The 23,918-nt window shown below is 42.3% G+C and overlaps 1 protein-coding gene across 3 annotated transcripts in view; it reads right to left on the bottom strand.

The window, feature by feature from the left end:
- Positions 1-427: 427 nt before the first annotated feature.
- The window catches only part of tmem38b (transmembrane protein 38B), a 39,772-nt gene continuing 16,281 nt past the window's right edge, over positions 428-23,918 (bottom strand). The window contains exons 2-7 of one of the 3 annotated variants that reach the window (XM_086135655.1): positions 19,456-19,602; positions 3,523-3,679; positions 2,924-3,108; positions 2,731-2,818; positions 2,185-2,302; positions 428-1,099 (exon numbers count right to left, since the gene is read on the bottom strand). In XM_086135655.1, the coding sequence (XP_085991781.1) occupies positions 917-1,099; positions 2,185-2,302; positions 2,731-2,818; positions 2,924-3,108; positions 3,523-3,629 (681 nt within the window). In that variant the 5' untranslated portion in view covers positions 3,630-3,679; positions 19,456-19,602 and the 3' untranslated portion in view covers positions 428-916. Of the gene's footprint in view, positions 1,100-2,184; positions 2,303-2,730; positions 2,819-2,923; positions 3,109-3,522; positions 3,680-6,924; positions 7,348-19,455; positions 19,603-23,918 lie in introns of those variants that run through there. The other 2 variants (XM_086135652.1, XM_086135653.1) reach the window with 2 other exon arrangements.

Raw genomic sequence — 23,918 nt, 5'->3', positions numbered from 1 at the left:
ACCGCCCCTGCTCATAACGACACGTGTCGTTTGAAATGTACGGCAGGTGGATAATTTCGAGCGTTTCATCATCTTTGCTTGTCTTCCTCGTTTCTTCATTTGGATTCAACGCAGGCATCCCACTGCGCCAGGTGCTGATGTTACACTGATGCAACACTTCATTCTATATAGTGTTCACCATCACGATTGCATGCTGCGCAGGACTCCTCTAAAAATAGTTCGGCAGTGATGGGATGTTGTAAATTCCCAGCAATGTTGTAGAAGTCACCATTTAAACATGTGCACATGCTTGCTAGTCATGATTATATTGACATGTTTGAATGCATTAATAATGCATAAGTAATAAAACCAGACCTTTGAAAAAAAACTTTGGAGGCCAAAGAGCTTTGTTTAAGATACAGTTTTCACATGTAAATGTTGCTTAATCTTGACAATCAATCAATCGTTTTCATTTAAATGTAATTTAATTTGACATGTTCACTTACAATTCATTCGTCAAAAAGCTTTCCATCATTTTCAAAAGTGCAATGATCATTTTTTTAAATAAAGGTGATGACAATATAGAATATAATCAGCATATAACAAAAAAAGAAAAAGATCATTCCTGATTACAGTGCAGCAAAAATAACATTTGCAGGAAACGGCAGAATATTGACACAGAGAAAAGCCATTTGGGTGCTCAGCATTGATCCCAAAACCCAGAGATAAAGCTTAATTTCCAAATATAATAAATATATACAGTATATAGTTCAAATTAAGACACATTTTCTTGCAAGTGTGCAATGGGTCGTGAACATCACAGTAGGGCACCTCCAAAATGAGGCGCAGACTTGATTGGAGTTCGCTGAAGAAAGACATTTCCCCAAGGCAACCGCGTTCACCGACGCGTGATGATGGCTCAACGGCTGAGTTTTCGTCAGTCGCTCTTCTTCACTGACTTGTCTTTGGTTTGGAGGCGCCCGCTGACCCCATTGGGGTTGTTCGTCGACGGCGCGGTAAGGGCGGCGTATGAGCAGAAGCCGGTGAAAAGCGTCTTGTGGAGCACCGATTCGATAGGGGCGAAGGGCGATGTTGCCGAACCCGTCAGCATCATCCTCGTCTGGACGATACATAACACGGTAAACCGCTGAGCCGCTTAATATAAGTGAAGAAATCAAATTTTTATAAGATGAGGTGATTTAGGCGTGACGTAAATAACTTGTAGCTCCCCTGGCGACTGGCCCAAAAGTTCATGGAATGTACAATGCATGTAATAACGCGTCATATTTGCTTCTCATTAGTGAAACCAGTGGGACCAGCGTTAATATGAAGTGAAAAAAATAAAATAAACAGCAGGACTGAAAGGAGATTGAATCTGATGCAACGCCTCGTTGTACATTTGTGACGGATCAGAGGTGAAAGGCGCTGTCGGGTTTGTCAGACAAGGGTCGGATGACGCAAGGCCATGAAAATGATGCAAAAGCCGCCGCCCTGAGGGTAATACGGAGCCAAAAACGCCAGATGAAGCGAATACGGTTACAAAGGTTATAGGGAACACGACCACTGCTATTTGGTGTTCCAATCATTTTGTCCCCAAGAAGCATGGGACCAGTCCCATGCTACAGTCCCTAGGCCATATATGGTCCAGCATGGTAGTTTTTCTTTTTTTGTCGGGTGTTCCACTTAGCCAAGGCAAATGCAAAATTCTTGTCTGTGTACAGGAATGCCTTGTTTGGCTTTTATTTTGAAGCTGTTTAAAGTTGGAGACTGCAAATTATGCAGTAGTTGGAGACTACAAAATATGCAGTCTCCAACTACTCATGTTTTGAATGAAAACTATGACAAATACTGTGAACAAATTGGTGAACAGACAATTTCTCAATGGGCAGTTTTGCTACCGTGAGTCAAGCACGATTATTGCTGCGGCACTACGAGCGTTTTGGAAGGGGGGCAGAATTGCATGATCGTATGTGATTTGAGGGTCTTTTTCACCAAAACACAGAGAAACTACTAAAGCATATAGAGATGGACACAGGCAGCAAGAAAAAGATTTGTCTTTCTCTTCTCCTGCTGTGCCATCAACCTTCCTGCAATACCGTAAGCTTTCCCGTGATATCGAAAATAATGACCGTCCCGTGAGATGAACGTGGGAATAAACCCAAAGAGTGACCTTTAAAAATCATTAAATCGCTCGTCGTGACTGACCTTGTTGACCACAGTGAATGTGGTGTAGATGAGCATCAGGTGGCGTGTGTGGAGAGGCAGGTAATGAGCCTGCTGCAGAGCGAACAGCACCGCTCCGATCAGCGTCACCTTGGTGGGGCTTTAATGTGCGCACAAACACACACAATAGATCTTTTAAGAATTTGGTTGACTGTGGATTAAGCGTGTTTTACAGCAATCACGACAAAACGGAAGTGCGATAGATGGCAGAGATTGACTCCCAACTAGGTTTCTGTCTAAAGAAGCTTACCTAACATCAGCATTGGGTAGTTTGTGGCGCTGCATATGCACTGTTGCAACGCCAGAGGGCAGCATTACTTTGCTCAATGTGTTTCTCCCAAAACCTTTTTTTTTTTAATATTGAAATAAAAATCTGCAAATATGTGAATTGAGAGTATGCGGTCCACCGTAATGGTCGATTTTCCCCAAGTAGTCCATTGTGGAAATTCAGCCAAAACCGTATCCTATGATGAACCGACACTCGTTTGCACTCCACAAAAACTGAAAAGAGTTTTCCAAGACACTCACTAAGTCATCTTGAGAAGCTCGTTGGTTTCTGGTTTCCACACGCCGCGGACGAGCTGCTCAAAGTTTCTGATCAGACCGCCTCCGGCTCCTATTGGACACAAAAGTCAGGTTATCGCTCATATTACAAAATGTTTCATGACACTTCACAGTGATTAATCCTAACTGATGGTTATACAATGACTTTTTCGAGTACCTCTAGCCCAGCCGATGGCGATCATGACCAGCAGTCCGTCCTTGTATTTACTGCGCGCCTGCGTGACGCCACCCAAGACTTTCCATGTGCGTGTCACTTCTTTCATTCCTGACAGAACTAAGCGCAAAGGGGGCAGGGCCGTGAAGCCGTACACCAGGTCCAACGGACAGTAGAACACCAGGTACCTGTGGGGACCCCCAAAGGAAACTCTCATCAGCACTGGTGGGAGTAGATGTTTTTTTCTAGCTGAGGGCGGTGTTGATTCTTAAACTCAAATTTGTTTGCACCAGTTGCACCTTTACACACACACACACACACACGTCAATTCCAATGAAGTTGGGACATTGTCTATACTTTCCAGAAACATTATTTTAAGTGAAATTCTAGGCCGAACCAGCAGAGGGAGACAATCCTCAAAGTTGAAAGACTGAAGCCACTCCATTTATAACAGCTGCAATTCAGTAAAGCATTGTTCACACGTATGTCGTGCCTCTGGTGCCATTTGAATTTTTTTCCGAGGGCCTCAATTTATGAAAGGACATGCCTTTATTTTCACGTTGTGCGTATTTGTGAACGGATTGTTGTTTGTGTTAGTTTACCAGAGGAGAGAGGCGAGCAGGACGGCGGTGCCGTTGGAAAGCGGCGCCACGGGCGGTTCGGCCAGCATGATGCCGGAGAGCACGGCACCGCCGAAGCAGTACAGCATGGAGCTAAACCAGCAGGCCAGCGGGCTTGCGCGGGACACCTCCAGCGCTCCTGTAAGGTAAAGTAGTACGGTAAATATGAACTACCGGCAGTCTCAAGCGAATAAACTCAGCGCACCGTACAGTATGGATAAGTGGATTAGGGGTCAAAGTCGTCGGCAAACAGCACTCAATGCTGTCTCCTGTTTCAAACACTAGACTGCTTTCATACAGTTTAAAACCAATGACACACCATTAATTAAATATGACGTCTTATGACTGTCGAAGACTGAATAACAACATTCACTGTAACAGTGACCTACTATAATCAAAGCCTGATATAGTGTGAATAAGATTTTTTTTTCTTGACCTAAATTTAAGATAAAAACTAAAAACAAAATAAGGTCAAGTTGGTTTTCGGTCTTAGGTACAAAAATAAATTAGTTTTTTCCAAACTGGAAATAAAACAAATTCTTTTAAGATTCAAATGTATTCCTATTTATCATATTCGTAAAAGTACAGTAATATGTTTTTCAGAAATCTAAACTAGGGATGGACAAATTATTGGGTAGACCGATTATCGGTGCCGATATTTGGCATTTTGAAGCTTGTTGGCATCGGCTTTTTATAAAATTCAGACAGACCGAAAAGGAAACAATTTAAAAGCGGGTTATTTTGGCAACACATCATGGAATAAGTGGTGCATAAAGTATTCTAAAAGCTCTGTTCAATAGTTGCCTAGTAAACACCTTGCAGTTCAAATACTTCCCGAACAGGGTGGAACTCAATGTTTGAACAATCCACCCGTAATTAAAACAATTTCAATGCTTGAGCTCAAGTTAAAAAGAAAACTGTACTAGCAACACTACTTGCAAGTTCTTCTTTGCAGTTGGCAATATTTTTTGGTTACTCCATAACATTTTGTGTATCTATGAGTCCGCTACTTTGCATGGGTTTTTTTTTTTTTCGGAAGGGGAGGGGGTGTAAAAACTCCTGCACTGGAAACCTCGGTGAGACCATACAGTGCCAGTTCCACCTGTCTGGTGCACTTGGCTAGACCTTTGGATAATCTGGATTAACAAGAGATTAAACACTGCAAGAGAATTTGTGATAAATTTGGAAGAACCAAACAGCTAGCGCATCCAAATCAAACAGTTCAGATTAATTTGAAGCATTGTCATCTGTGTGTGTGATATATAAAATTAAAATTGGGAATGCAAAAATTTGGATGAAAATTGTTTCGCTTGTTGGTGTTGAAAAACATTACTGGATCAACTGTGTTTTTTCTAAAGTTCATGCAGGTTCTGGAGCCCGCTTCCTTCTCAGACGAAGCGTTGCTATCTGGACTTTGCAACGATTCTACCCCACCCTTCTGTCCCGCACTCAACATAGAAAGAAGCCTTATCTCCACTTTTTTTCCTAGCCTGAAGACATTATTCATGTTGTCTTTTAAACTGCTCTTTCTCCTTCATATGCATTTTGCTTCCTCTCAAATACAGTAAATCCAATGTCCACAGTCATTGCAGTCAACTCCAGTGACGGCGCTTTGGCAGGAAACAAGGTCGCAAGCTAAATTGTCGCCGAGGGCCTTTATTTACTCAACAGCAAATAGGGTGTGTGTTTGTTGGGGGGGAGGGGGGGTTCACACTTACTAATGGTATATTTAAAATATATTTAATTAAAAGCAGAATGCATTTTCCAAGTAATTTAAGATGAGCTGATGATTATTTCAGCATAGTCTTTTGCTTTTTGTGTCATTTTTGGCCAGTGGTGTGCCATGAGATAACAAAATATGTGCCTCGACTTATTAATAGTTGGGAAACTGCATTAGAGTGACGGCAACTATTTGAGGAAAGGTTTATCGGCCCCTCAGGAGTCCCCTCAGAGAATTTGAAGAGTGTGAAAGGAAGAGGAGGCGAGGAATGGCCGATGGCATTCCTTTCCTTTTTGGGAACAAAAAAAGTGGTCTTCTTGAATATTGACTTCCAAGTTTTATTTGCTTACATTTGCAGAAAAAATCCCTCCCTTGTTTCTTTCTGACTTTCGGGTTGAGTGAACGCTGGCGCGTTTTGGCTGCCGCTGCTCAACCCGTATTGTTTTGTGTTTTTTGTTATTGTAAAGTGTCCTTGGGTGTCTTGAAAGGCGCTTATAAATAAAATCTATTATTATTATATTATTATTATTGCAGTGTGAATGTATGACACGGCGACATCAACTTTAGCGCGTCGCCACGAGTGCACCGAGATGGTCCTAGTGGGGTGTAAGGAACAAAGGGTGAAAAAGGTTACGGGCGCTCAGATGCTTTGCGAGGCAAGTTCCAAAATAGACCACGCTAACTTGACCACAATGGACTCCGTTTGAGTGCAGTTCAAGTCCACCTGTTCTTTGCCCTGTTATCACTTTGATATCATGTCGACGGATCAGCACACGTTTGCATTTTGACACAGTTACGCACTCCCGATGCGTCTGGGCACTTCTTGTTGCCCTTTAGCCGCTGTCCATGCAAGTTTGTGTCTCCAACAGATACATTTTGTAGTTGCATCAGCAACTTGGATGATCAGAAATGTTTTGGAGAGATGGCGAACAAACATTTGATTTTACTCGATGGAGTTGGACACATTTTTCAGGTAAATGAAAACTTTTTTGCTGTTACGATAAACGATACGTGGAAAGGATGCTTTTTTTTCGTTTGTTTTTATCCCCCCAAAAATTTACAGCAGTTCAAAGTTTTGTGCTGCATTAAGACATTTAATAAAATGTTTTGTCAACATCAGACATGTGCCACTTTTAATGCTGCATTCCGCCCTCACCCCCCCCCCCCCCAAAAGGTAAAAATCAGGCCGAAATTAAGTATTTTCCTCCACTTCCGTTTAAAGCCAGCAAACGCTCAGTTATGCGACGTCTTTAAAAGAACATCTCAAGCGCGTATCCAGTAATGTGGGGTGTGTCACAAATCTGTGATTTCATTTCTATTTCACTGCGACTTAGTAAAATATTTATTTTCAAACGGTGTAAATGCTTTGAAACAAGTCGTTTACCAGAGCTGCGTGGTATTTATAAGTCTTGAAAAGTGCTTTAAAGTTGTCCTTAAACAAACATTGTTTAATCTTCTCATGCATCACTCATTGCACGTTATTATCATTTTACGGCTCCTTTCTAAAGAGCCTGGAGGAAAGTACTTTCCTTTTGACAACATTTGAAGAACACGATTCGGGTATTTCAACAAGCGAATTAGGCAAACCAACTGATTGAATGTTCGTTTGTTGGTGAACGTTTGGGACCCTGTTAAGGGTTGAAAGCAAGCACACCTGAGCTTACCTGGCTGCTCCCTCAGAGCCATGACGGACACGACGTAGTGCGCCATGTCAAAGAAGGGAAACATTGACAAGTTGGCCAGTCCGTGTGACAGCACGTCCAAAGTATCCATCACTTGCCAATAAAGTTCGATAACTTATACTGTATGAATATTTTTTAAAGCAAAAAAGCCAAGGCACCAGTCCAACTCGAAGCATCTGATCGAGCGCCTTAGCTCGAACACAGATGTACTTCCGCCATGGGAATACAAAAAGATAAGGCAAAGTTACTCTCAAGGCAGCAGTAAGTTTTAAGCATCGAGGTCGCCGTTGGTCACCAGGCAACAGGTCGGCTCTAAAGCCCCAGTGTTCATCCTGTGGCGGCAGCCGTTTGACAACGCCGTCATGGTCACATACACGGAATTCCTGCTCCGTGTTCCGCCATCGTAGCGATGCTGCAGGAGGAGCTACGGCCGCGTTGTGATTGGCTCAAAGCAAGACGGTTGAGCCAATCATGTGCTGAGAAGTGGCACAAGACCGACCCCCGTTACGCACGAGAGTTCACTGCTGTGTTTACGTGGATGAGCGCCAGACATTACTATTGATACAATGACTTTGACAACTTCCTAGCGATTTTTTGTGATTTAATTTAGTCTTATTTTAATTTAGTATATATATTTTAAAATAATAAATGTCTATTTATTATTTTATCCATTTTGGGGTCCTCCTCATTAGGGTGGCAGATGAGATAAAGCCCGTCCCAGTTAACAATAAAGTCAAAGATATCAATGACCAATGTTTCATAACATGTCCCAATCAAATAAGCCTATCCAAAGAAAAAAGGAAAACATGTACCAATCAAATTAGCCTATACAAAGAAAGAAAACATGTGCCAATCAAATTGCCTATACAAAGAAAGAAAACATGCCCCAATCAAATTACCTATCCAAAGAAAGAAAGAAAGAAAGAAAGAAAGAAAGAACTCATCCCTTTGTAAGCCCTGCACAACTCGATTCGACCAATGAATTTGTGTTGTTTTTCGTGTATTCCAATGATACTGGTAACTCGAGCACCATTTAATTTAAAAGGTTTGGGGAGTTTCAAAATCAGGAAATTAAAGTAAATGACACATTCAAATATCATCTGAGCAGCAGAGAACAAAAATCACGAATAGTACACTGAACTATATAACATTTATGGCGCATTTATAATTATAAATATTATACGCCTAAAATAGCTTTTGAAATGGATTTGCTGGAAATGAAACGAAGGAAGTTATAACGTTAACATATGGCCACTAGAGAGCAGCAAACAACCATCAATCGATTCATGTTTCATGACATTTGTTGCCTAATCCGTTTATCAAAAGTCCAGTCCTATTCTGTTTTTTTGAGGGGGATACTGTACTAAACAAGTCAGTCAATAATTTTCAGGAATCTCCCCCCCCCCCAACAGTTGTTCAAAGATGCTGCCTAAAGCTGCTGCATGAAGCAGCAGTCTAAAAGTGCTGACTTTAGTTTCTGGGTGAGTGAACCTGTTTGGCAAAACTGCTGTCTAGACTACCATATAGCTAAAACAGCTGGCTAAAGCTGCTGGGTAAAGAGTCTTGCTAAAAGTTGTCCAAAACATATGATTAAAGCTTCAGAGTACAGGTGCTAAAGATAGCCAATAACTGTTTTTCAAACTGTTATCTAAAGCTGATTGCTAAAGCAGCTGAACAAGGCCTCTGGCTAAAAGATGCTGTCTTAAATTTACGTTTGTCAGTTTCTTTCCAGGACAGGACCAGAACCCACAATCCCCCCCCCCCCCCCCAAAAGCAAAAGAGCTTTCTGTGTAAATATGTCAAATGATAGCCCTCATTATACCATTACATCTATTTGTAATTGTGTGGTCGTTTGAAAATTGATTGAGTGATGTATTTATTGTCAAACTAAATTTTTTTACATAATTTTTTTTCTTATTTGCGCTTGCTCAAGTAAATACCCCATGGCATTATGGGAAAAAATATTACGTTTGTAGCATTCACCGACACGTACGTTTAAACGTATTTGCAAGTCAAATAATTTTACTCCACATTGGCAGTTCCACGCTTCTGCACAAAATACTGTCCTGTGATTCATCGACTTATTTATGAAGCTTGTATTTTAGTGCACACATCTTGGACTGACGCGTCACATCAAATGCACATGTAAGCTCAGTGCGGTGAATCAGCTTGCTGTTTTCGGCCTCAGGGACACGACATACAGTATATGTGGGACATGGGCCGCCGCCGGGTCTGGCCAGAATGAACTGGCACCCCCTGACTACACACACCCACACCCACACAAATGCACTCTCACACTACATCTACAAACAAGCATTATCAAGCATGTGCTGTCCTGCCACACACTCTGAGGCACGTCAATAATTGTGTTATATACGCATAATTTTGGGCCCTAGTTACGTCCTTAACCAAATAATAACCGAACAACATACACTCTTTCCACAGTTTGATATCATGCTGGCAGGGACAACCATCAATTTGGATTGAGTAATTACAAGAAGGGAGGATTCTTGACGATGCCATGAGTCACATTTCTATATATGGACGACAGGTGGGGCACCACCCTCTTAGGTGTGGGCTACATAGTAGGACAAATGTGTTAAATGCAAAGCTTGCAACCACATATTTTAAATAATACAAAACTTTAGGGTGATAAACATGATGCAATAACATCATCCGTTTTGCTTTAATTGAATGTAATTTTTAAACATATAATTAGGTTTGTGTGAGAAACAATTAACAATTTTAAAATTTGCATTCAATGTGTTTTTTAAATAACCATTCAATGAATAAATTTTTACGAAAAACTAATAACCACATTATTATGATCTAAATATCTGGCATTGGACCTTGGTACACCAAAAACAAACCCAAACAAACCAAAAAAGAAAAACCCACACGCTTTGCCAGTGGGGATACAGAGGGCGTTTGTGTGCCAGAATTCCAAATGGTTTTGCACTTGAGAGGAGGCAAATTTTGCCCTCATGTTGGAGACAGACGTCGCTATTAATCAAGGCTGACTTGAGCACTTGTCGTGCTGAGGAGGAATGCTGTTCTTGACTCTCTTCGCCTTTGAGCATAATTGCTACTGATTGGCGCCCCTTTCTGTGTGTACTCACTGATGGGGAAAGACCCACACGCACACGCGCGCACACGAACCCTGATGTCTCCTAGCGGAAAACAAGGGCCCGTGCATTCAAAACACTCATTATTTGCTCTGGTACCTGTGGAGGAGGAGTCTTGTTTATTTGGCTTGTCTCTTTAAGAAGACATTCCACAGTGGGTTTTTTTTCTCCTCCTCTTCTTTTTGTTCCCACACTGATGCTGCGGATAAACTCGCGGGGGGGAGGGGGGGGGCAATGACCTTCGGGATTTTGGGCAGATAAATTGGTGTGTGGAAAAAAAAATTCCCGACACAATGCATAACAGACATTCCTAAGATACATGTCAGTGCATGTTTGAGGAGAGTAATCCGCACATTTGCGCGCGCGCACACACATGCACTAGTTAATTTGGTAACATGTGGGTGTGCATGAGGGTTTTTAACAATGTCTTCAGTTGAGACACTGTTTACATAAAGTCGCTCCCAACTGAAATTGACATTTTGGTCTTTTGCTCTCACTTTACAATCTGCAAACATGACAAAACGTGTGTGTCCAAATGGTAGGTTTTTTTTTCATGTGACTCTGTTATTAAAACAAAAATAATTTGTTGTTGTTTTTTCAAATTGCACCTGTTGCAATTTTAAAATTGCATTTTATTACAAAAAAAATGCATTCTATTACATTGCAATTTGATTCACTGTCCAGTAGTTTGGAGCCCTTAAAGTTTATATATAGTGTGACATTTTCACATAGGGGCCAAGCATGAACGGTGATAGGCTTGACAAATATACCGGGAACCTAAAAAAACTACGGAACATCATCCCTGTTTTCACAAGGTCGTTGTCATGTAAACAAACCCCTCAGTCAACCTCTAAACATGGATGCTACATAGATAGCGGGTATAGAAAAGAGGGCAGCAACCCATAGGGGCTTGATCTGGCTATCAATAGAGCGGACGGAGCAAGGAGAAAGTTGTGGGGGGCCGGATGTGAGAGGGTGTTTAAAATAGATTTTATCGGTCAGCCTCCTGTTGCCAGAAAAGAGGCCTGATAAAAGACAACAATTGACAGTGTCTATTCAGGCCTCCAAGGACTCCTTGATCAGACACCTCATCAATGCAGGAATCAATCTGATGTTGGCCGAGACCCATTCATTTATTGACGCCATCGAGTTTATAATTGCCTGTATTCATAGTTTCAACCATAAACATACACTAAATTATGACCATAAAATACTTTAAATATAAATTTCAAATTCCTCTTACATTATATTACCCTTAAGAGTAAATTGATTTTCCCCCAAAATGCACATGTACATACAACTTCATATCTGGATTAATTGCATTTAGGTGTACGTGCCGGTTAATGTGCAAAAAGGGTTTGACCCATTTCTGTTTCCTGAAGTTGCTGTCCCACCAGAAAACAGGCCTCATTGTTCTCTACAATGCTTCCTAAGAATTGCTGTGAAAAGCTTGAATACTCACTGCCAAGATAGATGGAAAAGAGATACAGCGATAAGAGATTTTGGGAGTGTCTGCAGGAAGAGAAAGGAGTGGGTGGGGGGTGGAAGGGGACGGTGCAGAATGCTGAATCAGCTCCCACCGCACGATCTATTCCAGATTGTCCCAGAGGGAATGGTCTTGCTCTCGAGGCTCTACACTCTTCATAATGCTGATGGGGGCAGGGGGCACCAAGCGACAGGGGGCTCGAGTTACCAGGGTGGGGTCGCATGACTGTCACAAATGAAACCGTGAAAAACAAAGCCCCTTCAAAAAAAAAAATTAAAACACTTCAGGTCAAAGTCAAATGTGAAATGTGGAATCACAATCAGACTCATATTAATATAAATAATATCGCAAAAAAAATTCTAATATGAATAAAACAAAACACAAACAAATGACGTGGGTATCCCCGAAACCTTATGAGAAATGTTGCTGCATACAAACAAATGTAACCATTGCTCTGTATCGTGTATAAATATCCATCCATGGAACTGAATGTACATATTTCTAAATCAGCAAAACTGATCAAACTCGACGCCTCTGGCATTTCCGCCCTGTCAGCCCGTGCCAAAACAATGGGGAGCTCCGCATTGGAAGGTCGAGGCTTTCACACGTATGACAGAGTGATACTGGCATGACTCAGAAGAGCCTTTCTTGTTTGCCTGCAGGAAGGAAGCGCATGAATGCCAGGAAGTGAGGTTCACTTAAAGAAACCGACGGCTGAAGGGGGCTTGAAAATCCATGTAAGGCTAATGTAAACTCACTTGCCAAAACATGAAGTCCACTTGCAAATTCTACGGCTTATACTTGAGAATTTGCCCACATGGGCTCCAACATGAAGCAGGTATCCTTGACACTTTTATTTATTTTTGCCTAAACCATCTACTGTCAGGTGGACAGAACTTTGCGTCAAAAAATCATTTTCATGACTGGGCGTGAAAAAAAGAGGTTGCAAGGCCTTATATGTCGCTGCTTGTGACTTGATGGTATTTTCTTGTCCGTTCTTCCCACAGATAAAAACAGTGGGCGTCAAGGTTCGCTATAATAAAAACACTGGAATTCCACTGTGAGGGAATACTGCCTGCTTTTTTTTCTCATGCATGCGCCCAAGATAAGCCTCCAAAATTAGTATTCTGTCTCCCCTCCGGCATGCATTCATCTACACCACAATCACACAATCATTTCTAAACCCTCCCCGGCTCAGTCGATCTATCTCCTTTTCCATCTACTTTGTCCTTCATTGCTCTTCCGCGTGCTTCTGCATATACTTTCTCTCCTCCACCTTATCTCTGCATTGGAAACAAACAAATTCAATGTTTTCTGCTTCTTTGTTGTGCTACGTTTTCCTTTGACAAAGTGGAGCAACAAAACCTGACAAAAAGGACTCGGTATCAAGAGTTGTGGACCTGCTATTGAAGACTATACATACATGTTGGTAGCCGATCACAATGTGTGCTCCTGTTATTTATGTACGTTTGTGTATAGGCCCCCCCCCAAAAAAAAAGGTAAATAAACACCCGGTCATGCCAAATTATTATTTTTTTGTTGTTGTTTTAATTTACAACACAACTCGACATCATTAAAGACAACAAACAAAAAGCCAGACATTAATAGTCAAATTGATGCTAGCAGACAGGTGGGAGTATGCTAAAGCCAGCTGGCTCTGTCGTAGTCGCTCTGACGCGCTACCTCCCCAGGTGTTACTTCTCCCGGAGAGGCATGACCGGTGTTGCATTCTTGCTGCATTTGTGTATCTGTCTGCAGGGCAACGCAACACTTTCAAGTCAGGTTTCGGTGCCGGCGTGTGCGTGTTGTGCGGCGTTTTCGTTGAGGTGGGCTCGTCGTGGCAGGCCTCTGGGTACTTGACACCAAAGGAAGATGCTCTCACGTGTGAATACTTTTCATATTAAAAACCTGACTCACTAGAGGGAATGTATCGTGTCCTTTCTCTGCTTTTAATACACGATTAGATGGATACAGGGCGGCCCGGTAGTCCAGTGGTTAGCACGTCGGCTTCACAGTGCAGAGGTACCGGGTTCAATTCCAGCTTCGGCCTCCCTGTGTGGAGTTTGCATGTTCTCCCCGGGCCTGCGTGGGTTTTCTTTGGGTGCTCCGGTTTCCTCCCACATTCCAAAAACATGCATGTCAGGCTGATTGGACGCTCTAAATTGTCCCTAGGTGTGAGTGTGGGCGTGGATGGTTGTTCGTCTCTGTGTGCCCTGCGATTGGCTGGCAACTGATTCAGGGTGTCCCCCGCCTACTGCCCGAAGACGGCTGGGATAGGCTCCAGCACCCCCTGCGACCCTAGTGAGGATCAAGCGGTTCGGAAAATGGATAGATGGATACACTTTGCAGACATGGCTTACATTGATTGATCCCCTTTAGAGTATGAGCGCTAGCTTGTTAAAATGCATCAATGCACTATGGGAAGCATGCCAACATGACTTCTGATTTATTGCGTGAAGACAAAAATATGTACCGTATTTAGCGCTACCAAGATGCTAAGCTACATTAGTTTTACTCATTCTTCACTTCAGATGCGTCACAGATACATTGACTGCATGCTAAAAGGCTAATGGACGGAAACGTGCTCAAAGAGTTTTAAAGACCGAGGCAGGGGCAAGTTCGGTTCGATTTCAAGAACTTTGACAGCCACACACTATTTTTCTGGAAACAATACGACCGAATAAAAGTGTAAATGGCAAGTATTTGGGCTGACCGGACTGTGTATGCGGTCTATATGTCACAGGTTGCCCACCCGTTGCTTTGGAACAATGAAGGGAGTGTGCTAGAGTGGCGTATGTAAAAGGCGGGTATGGCATATGTTCTGAAGCCGACCTCTGAACACACCTGCTGGTATCTGGCAGACAGGAAGCAGTGCACTTGTGGCTCTGGTTTCACTTCCTCTGACAGCTAAAACGCAGGAAGTAAATGCCGATAAGACCTCCGATAACGATGGGCTAAAATACCAAGACGGTGTACCTAGAGTATAGAGACCGACTTGGAAAAAATGTTTGCAAATGTCGCGAAAGAGTTTCAAAGGAGGGACCACATTTTGTCATCATTTCCACACGTCTTATTGGGCAAGACAGATCATGTGACCTGGACATGGGATGATGTAGGATGTCCTGCTGACAATCGCACTTCCTGCAGGGGAATCAGGTGAAGGGTTAGCATGCCTCCGTATTTTTGGCATTCGGGAAGCTGAATCATGTGCGTTGGTTGAGAGTCAGCAATTTAGTTGGCAATTCAGACATTTTTTGCCAATTTTCTACCTTGCCAATTTTCAAGTAATGGCAAAATATGTAGCCTTACCTTTCTGAGTACAAGATCACGATGTAAATTATAAAAAGGAAAAAACGCTTAAAATACTACTAAACATTTTTCGAAACAACACGTTACGCATTTTAAAAAATATTACAACTTAAAAAAAACATTTTATCAAGATGTTAATTACAATATCTGATCAGCAAAAATACACAAAAAATACTTTTAATATATATATTTTTTAAATCAAGCTGAGGATCTAATGACTAATCGTGTGGCTATTTATCCCTCTTTGCCCAATTTTTTTCGCTTTCACACAAACGCCCCCCACTCTTTACTCATTGCCCCCCTACCCGGTTTGGACAGGAATGTTTGTTTGGGCCTTACTGGAAGTGCACAAAAGGCTTTTGTGTTGCTGACAAACTGCGCCTGAGCATATGGGAAAAGATTAACCATGCATATATTATACCAGCACGACTACTACCATTAATATTACACAACAAGAGAAAGCAAGCTATGGTGATTCACGCAGAGTTTGAGTCCTTATAATGCAATTGTGGGAGACGACTTCACTCGCATGAGATTTCTGTGATTTGTTCGCAGTTGAGGGGGAATTGCACCGTTAGCCTCGGATTTGTCATCGGAAATGGAGAAAACGTAAGCGTGAAAGGTGCAGAGGAAGCACAGATGAGGAGATGGGAGGTGCGCTGGATGGTGAGGGGTGGTCTACACTAAGAATCCACCCCCCCCCCTTTTATTGAAACAAAGAAGAGGAAAAGAGAGAAAAGTGTGAAGTGAGCATGTCTGATGTGGACAGACAAAAGCTCCATTTTGCTGCCATGCTGAAGGAACACTTTATAACTGTACAGTAGTATATAATTACATTTGTTTTGATTTATCCATCTCGCTGAATCACCTGGTTTTGTGATTTCATTTCACTTTATATTTCAAACCCTAGGCTATGAAACCACACACCAATATTTGGCGTTCCGATATTTGCGTATTTTACGTCATTTAGTTATAATTCGACTTTAACGTGATGAAGTGACATGAAAGTAGATAGTCATCATTTTCTTTCTTCTCTTCCATTCAATGTGTCCCATTGAAGCGACTTGACATTGCGGTTGTATCGAGCAAATAAAAGCGCGCACTCCCACACGCGAGAAGAAAGTGCAGACGTGTGCTCGCAGGCACGCAAACACAAACAGATGCTAGCATGCATGCCAGACGTTGTTTGATGATCATGCTCCCCATCTGCAGTGTGAAGCTGCATAATTTAACGGCAGGGAGACACAAAACCCACAAGACTGTGTAACATATCAATAAATATATACACAGGATATATATTTTACCTACACGCCTACGTACAGGTTACACATGCACCCAAACAGCTGTACAATCTCTAAGCCACAGTGCTAACGTCAAATCACCAATCGAAAAGCAATTACCACGGCAGGACATGCGAGATTACACAATGTGCACATGTCAGAGAAGGCTACATCGCCGCATGTTTTGCTGACTTTCCGTCAATGAAAATGCGTGTTAAGGGTTATGAAAACACACAGCAAGACACAGGTTCATTTCCCTCCCTCTGGGATTTATTTCTCATTTATGGAGGAGATGGGCCATTACCGATATTTTTTTTCCTTCTCTTTCTTTTTCCCTGGGCCGAGGAGGGAAAAAGGTTGTAACCTGGAAGATGGGATGTTTCGTCATATTTTCCACTTCCTGGTGCATTCCGCGAATGGTTATCGTGCCCATCTGTAGGTTTGTGTTATCGTGCAATTTTCCAAATGAAAGATCCATGCTTTAAAATTCTTCATATAGAAATCCTGAGACGAAAAAATATATTTCTTGGCCACGCAATGGGAAATTATATTTTTATTCACATAACCCAAAATACATTTTATAAAATTGATAGTTTTTTTTTTTAAAGCTACCGTGAGCAACTTTTATGAGATAGGCCCATGACTTTTGCTCACAAAATAGGTCCCTCGAGCAAGGTTCAAATGAAAAGCTTATGAGCACCAATTGGAAAGCCTTGTGAGATGATACAGGCCTGAAGTTCAAGAGAAAGGCCAATGACTGTTTCTCCTGGGGGGGAAAAGGCGCATAAACAAAGCCAGTGGGCCAGAATTTGGTGAAAGACATAAAAACAGGCCCATGAGCCACATTCATGAGAAAGGCCCATGAATATTGCCCACAAAAGTCCCCCTTGAGCAAAGGCCAAAAGAAAAGCCCACACTTGCAAACAGTTCATATAGCATATTAATGGGGGGCTATTACCACCCAAAACCGTTACATTTTCCCAATGGAGTATGTCACCAATTCCAGTAGCTAAGAATGCATACAGTCATGGTTGACCAGGGCTGCTAATTCGTGAAGAGGGGCTCCCACCCGAGCCCACCCCTTCTCTTTTTGAGTGCGAAGACAAAGGTTCCAGTGTCGAAAACATTTGAATGAATGAAAGCCCAAACTGACCATTTTTCTGCCAGAGCGCTCGAGTGAGAAAAAAAGCTGCACCTGTGACTCCTCTGTCAACACATGACAAACCACACCAAGAACCAGACTGGAATTTCTGGTTAAAACCCCTCCGCAACACCCCGCTCCCTACCTAAACAGGTGCTTGTTAGAACAACAAACTTCTTGGTCAAGAGAACGGAAAACCCGAAAAACACAGATGAAGATCTTTTCTAGACCACTCACTGACATTGTTTCTATCTTTTATACCAGCAACTGTCCCACTCCGTTTGAGATGAATAAATAACGAATCAAACAGATATCTTGACAAAGATGATTGATGATACTAAAAGAAAAGGTTGTGGCTTTTCCAAAAACTCTGTCTCTTTTAAATGTATTTCAATGTGGTTGAAGGTTAAATGATGATGCTGAGTGCTAGCATGTAGGCTAAAACCACTAGCCACTACCATTAACTCATTCACTCGCAGACATATTTTAATGTCTTTTCAAACTATACACGTTCAATCCTAGGTACAACACTCACTCACACACACACACACACACACACACACTATAAGTAAGAGAGATAAGCAAAGCTAATTAGATGATAGCATGTTGAAATATGCAGATTTTGTTTTTGTGTTATTTGGATGAGTTATATAACAGACAGAGGAATAATAATACTTTTGAACTTCATCGTGGTAATAAAATCTGGCGACCTTGGAGAGAATTCTCGAACCTCACACATGGCAGACTTTAACGAGAGCTAAGACAATCTGTTGTTAGCATAGAGATGGGAAGCAATTTAATTCTAACAATGTTGATTAATTGTCATCATTAGTGGTCGCCGATTATTGCCATGATATGAAAAGTATTTAAGTTCAATTTCATCCCTCATCTCCTCTCTCAACATACAGAATAGTTTATCACGCTATTTTAATTTAGCATTATAACATTTGGCCTCCATTTTGTGCCTAAGAATAAATTCATTTACTCGGTAATGTAATCATCTGGGCAGACGGACAAGTGAGGCGAGTTAACATTTCTCCCACAATCCCATGGGGCAAACTCTCACTCGTGTGACTGATCACAGTCAACGGTGCATCTCTCCTTCCACCTACTTCACTCGCCATGATTTAACAAAACAGACAAAGAAACAAAACCAAAAAAAGAAAAAACACTTGTGGTTTAATGTGTGAGTGTGTGTGTGTTTGAGTGGATGCCGTGTTGGACCATCAGTGTCATAATGGCTCTAAGTGCCAGATGTGTCCCTGTTACATTATAAATGACATCGATTTTGACATCTTAGTGGCTCAGTGTTAATTCACAAAGCAAACATAAAACAAAGACTTGAAAGGAGTCACAAAATCAAGAAAGTGCCAGTCATGCAGGGTCAAATCATGACGTGAACGAACTCCCAGCAGTCTGTCTGAGGTTTGACAAATACGAGAAAATCCTTGCATCAGAGAAAAGCCACAAAGTCACGCAATGTCGTATCATGAAGCGCATGATGTCCCATGTGTATGTCTGAGGTTAAGCAATAACTAACCAGTTCTTACGTAAGACAAAATGAAACCTAATGACAAATGAGCCACAAAAGTCAGGAGAGTTGCAGTAATGCAGTGTTGAATCATAAGGTGCATGACTTCCCAGTTGCCCACATCACATGCGTGGCCGACTGCATCATCCGCAAGCGGAGAGCTTGCGGTTTACTGGTATAAATCCTCATTGGTTTTTTTTGTTGTTGTTGTTGTTTGTTTTTCCACTTCCACCCACCCTGATTTTATTGGGAATGATGGAAACCGCTTCAATTTACCGGGACCGTGAATTGGCTGTTTCCATCCCACAACTGTTCAAACACCCCCTTATGCCAAATCCTATGTATGCAAAGTCTCGGAAAACACCAAAACAAAGAAAACTCAACCCATGCGCACAGTTTGATCCCGCTTTGCGGTTGGCACGAAAATACGTCCCAATGACTTGAAGTAAGCAACAAAGTCAGAAGAATTGCAGAAAGGCAGTGAATTGTATCATAAACAGACTCAGCAGCATGCATGACGTTGGATGACAATTATTAACCGGTGCACAAACCAGATTTCTTGCAATTAAAAACGACCAGAAAGTACACACTCGTCCGCGTCATTAAAGCTGTTGTATGAAATATATCTTTGAAATAAATACCTGTATTTCAAGCAGGCCCTGGATGATGTAGATGATTGCAATGCCAATAGTGAGAGTCATTAAAGCGGCGGCGATGTATGAATGCGGGATGAGGCTGATTTGAATACAGATGAGGTGCATGTAGAGCAGGTCCAGGCACGACGCTGGCTGGGAATACAAGATGGGAAAGACAAAAAAGCCTCATTAAGAGTCTGCTCGGGTGTACGTCGGCAACATGTTTTGTGTTGGCTATGATGCTTCCTCGCAGATCCAAATGCAAAGCCAACAACAGCACGCCCAGCACTCTACTTTTCTCCTTACATATTCCATCATTTTGGATTTTGTAGGCTCTTTTCTAGCTTTGTGTTCTCAAGACTTCGGTTAACTTGCTTGGTAGCATACAACTTTGACGACCGGGTGTGGAATTTCAAGGTTAAGTGGTCAACTTGCAGACATGTAGACAACATGGCAAATGTTTGCGTATAGAGAACAGATCTTGACTTTTGGAAGAAAAAAAAAACGAGTGAAAATACTTTCGTTTGGTCTTTTTGTGTGTGTGTTTGGGGGGGGGGGGGAGATATCCTTTCAGTTGCAGTAGAAAGGTATGATTTGCTTGTTCAGGGTGGAGGAAGCTTTCTGTTAATTATTCATCGAAGACTTTTTGAGAATGAAGTAGAATCAGAATGCAAAACCGGGATGCCTGGATTACAATAGCATAGGAATAAATCCGGTATTTTTTTTAATGTGGGAAACATGGAAATGGTGAAACCATTACTGGCAATTCTTGAATTTTAAGATGAAATATCAACTTTTGCTTCCATAATTTTCATTCAACAGCTAAAACTACAAATGCCAGTAGCCAGTAACTGTTACTTAAATAAACACTTGAAAGTCGATCAACAATTTTTCAGAATACGCTTGTTTGACATTTCAGCATTTTAATGGAAAACATTTTTTTTAAAGATTGCTATGAAAATGTTTTACGTCTCATAATTAAAAAAAAAAACACTAAATAGCACCAATTTTCAAATTACAAATAAATAAAAAATTGTCAATCGTGTTTGTTTGCATTTTCAGGCTGTAGAATTCTGTGATCTGTTTCATCCAATTTCAGTTAAAAATGCTCTTCTAAAAATCGGCCCGGTTGACTCCAATTCTCCATTGTCTCGTTACCCGAAGGCAAGAAAGACGCCGTCTGCGTTAGCAAGTGGGAGCGAGTACCACCGAGCCCATTAACATAGTTTTGCACTCTGTTGCCGCTCCAAACAGTCAAGGTGAAGAGTTTATGAAGTTCACTTTAGCGTACGTTGACCTGTGTGAGGTCATCTGAGGGCTGTGGAGAAGGTAAAAAAAAACAAGTCGGTGGGGGTGGGGTGACGAAGAGTGTCTGGGAAACAAGTGTGATTCACACACTGCTCCTTCTTACGCGTTCTATACAGCCTCAGGCGGCACATGTGAGGGGGGGCTTTGTCTGGGATCCTCTGATACCACCCCCCCCCCCTCCTTCGTAAATGAAAAACTGACTATATCCGCTTGCGGGACTAATTAAGGCAGCTATTGTTCATTTTGGCTTCACACGACGATCACTTGGTTTCATCGTCTAAAAGTCCACACAGGTGGACGCAAGCACACTCCGCACTCGTGTTCACGCTGTTTAACTTGCAAAAGCAAGTCGTTATTATCCGCCCAAGAGGATAATAACGAGGCTAGAACTAGAGCCGTTGAACCTCGCGGAAGTGAAAGCCCAAGGTCACCGCACTCATCTCGACTTCTGCTTTCCATAAATCCTTGTAGTCGTGCTTCATGAGTAAATCTCAACCATTGAATCATTATTGACTGTATTATGTTTTAGTTCCATCGTTTTGTGTTAAATACAAACAAGACACTGACCGACCCCCCCCCCCCCCCCTCCGCCGTTGCTACGATAGCTGAGACCTGGTGTGACCCGGAAATCTGAAGGCTGCTAATGCAGCTGGCAGATGGCCAGCGTGTGCGTGCATGTGCGAACACTCGTGTTTGTGTTGATGTGGGTCAAGTAGCCGGGCAGAGCAGCAAGTGGCTGGTCGGACCAACGGCTCGATGAGGGCATTGCCCCCCCCAAAAAAAGCAGCCAATCACAACGTGGGCAGCTGGTCACAGTCTCCACATAATTTGCTCACCTTTGCCTTCACTGGAAGAACACATGGAGTACTTGGATGTACATTTTGCATTTGCCTTTCACACAGAAGCCGGCAAAGGTGGAACATTGCCGCAATTGTGTGCACTTTTCGTAAACGTTCATAGCGCTTTCGTGGTTTTCTTGCCAGTGAACTTTGTAAAAGAAGCTTTACACTGAAGCGTCATTCCACCTCAGTTCCGGGTCTGATACAAGCCCAGAAAGCTTTCAATTGCCACCTCGACATGGTTGCGCCATTCCATGTCATTAAAGACAAAACAGCAGCAAGGACAAAGCAGGAAAAAAAAAAAGCCATCCTTTCCAAACAGTGCCAAAGGGGCTTGGCATACCTGCCTCGATAACGGCTCGACCTCTACCTCGGAAGGCGAAAAATAACCAGACGTGGTCGTCGGCTCAACTTTGTTTCCCTCCATTCTGATATTCAAGCGTTAAATTGATATCCCATGTTCTTACATTTCGTGGATTAAACAATGGAAGTGGCCGATATATTGTTGAAATGCATTCCTTGGTGTGTCTTTCATCATCTGAGCTTGTCCGGGCAGCTACGGGAATGCGACAATGGAGGCTGAGAGAAATATCGTCATCTGACACGCGGTGGGGTGATAGGGAAAAAAATTAAGAAATAAATAATTGGGTGGGTTTGTGTGCGTGTTGTTTGTGCATTGCGAGGTGCGGCCATGGCAACCTCGGAATGACGGGAAGGGATTTGTGAAGGTGGATTTAAGGTGGGTCGGTCGAGCTGCTGTCTGGCTCTCAGAGGGCTACGGTTACATGAGGGGGGGAGGGAGTTGCTTGCTTGAAGGGGGCAGAGGGGCTTCACCTTCATATTACTTTGTAAGAGGCAACCTGCGGGGAAGAAAGTCCCTAGGGAGGCGGGGCGTGCGCGCCTTTGTAGCAGGAAAAAAAAAAACGAAAGCACAAGTTGGTCTGTGCTTTCATTTGGAAACAAGCAAGCGTATGCACACACACACATGCACACACGCACACACACACACACACAAACAGTCTTCAGTTGTCTTATGAGAATAAAATGTCACTCTCATCAGAAAAAACTCTTAAAATTGAGTATGCCAGAATTTATCAGAAAGAGTGCTTTTTTTGAGGGTTGGGGGGGGGGGGGTTACCACAAGAAGAAAAATCAGTTGATAAAAAAATGCATTACAATTTTACAATGGAGCATTTGTCATTTTCAAGTCAGCCATTATGAGACTAAAATTGGAATTTTTACGAGAGGTCTTAAGGGGATAAAACCGCAATGTTACGAGGAAGAGTCCACAGTTTATTAAGAATAAAGTCATATTACATGACAATAAAGGCATCCTTTTTACGATGGCCTTAATACCAGGAACAAATGTGGAATTTTATGACAGGAAAAATGAAAAAAATGTTTTGAATTAAGTCATTTTATGAAGTCATAAATATAGAAGGAAAGAAAATATCACTCACTATAACCAAAAATGATCATTTGAGGTGTTTTGGAGCCTGAAAACATGACAAAATTGAAACGTGGAAATCAAGTGTGACACCCCAACGAGACGCCCGGGATGCACATCGCAGCACTTTGAACGGCCGTCTGATGACACTCAACAAGCAAACAGCCTTTTTGCTGTCAGGTCAAGATGCTTCATGTTGCTATTTATTTATTTTAACAAGTCCTTCTGTGCTTGATGGCAAGCGATGCGGTGAAGTGGACTGAAAAAAAAAAAAAAGCACAATACCTGCTTTGTTAATTAACCCTGACAAAAGTCTACGACCTTCCTCGCTTGGTCGTCGGGTGAGAGGTCACCACGCCGTGTGACGCGGCTCGATGAAGCTGCACCTCGAAATGACATTCTTAGCACATGGTCACGACAGAGTGGAGTTTAAAACGGGATAAAAACGGACGTCTCCAATTTCATCTGCACTTAAGCGCGTTTACGGGCAAAACAGGAAATCCTCCGCTGCCGAAATGCAAATGAGGGCTCCCCGGGAGAATCGAGACAGTCAAGGTTGCAACGGCTCGGACAAAAAGGATTACCAGGAACACCGAGATGGAGGACGCAGCATTTGACTGCACTCTCAAGTTCCGAGATAAACACACACACAAACCATCGAGGACGTACGCACGGGAGTTAATCTGCCGGCTGCGAGCTATAAATAAAATTATAATCGTCTTGATTAAGTTGCTCCTTTGGGAATTCTCTGGCCTTGTCCACCGGAGTGGAGATAGGGCAAGGGTCTATGTGATCTCCATAATGGCTGCCATCATTACAAGTCAATTAGTTGCCGCTTGCATTAAAACCCTCTATCTACTCCTCGCCAGATTCAA

The sequence above is a fragment of the Hippocampus guttulatus genome, chromosome 17 (assembly GCF_054856545.1).
Source record: "Hippocampus guttulatus isolate MCC_2025c chromosome 17, RoL_Hgut_1.0, whole genome shotgun sequence".
Lineage (NCBI taxonomy): Eukaryota > Metazoa > Chordata > Actinopteri > Syngnathiformes > Syngnathidae > Hippocampus > Hippocampus guttulatus.
Note: the sequence above shows the minus strand (reverse complement) of the source record. Positions and strands in the feature narration are given on the sequence as shown.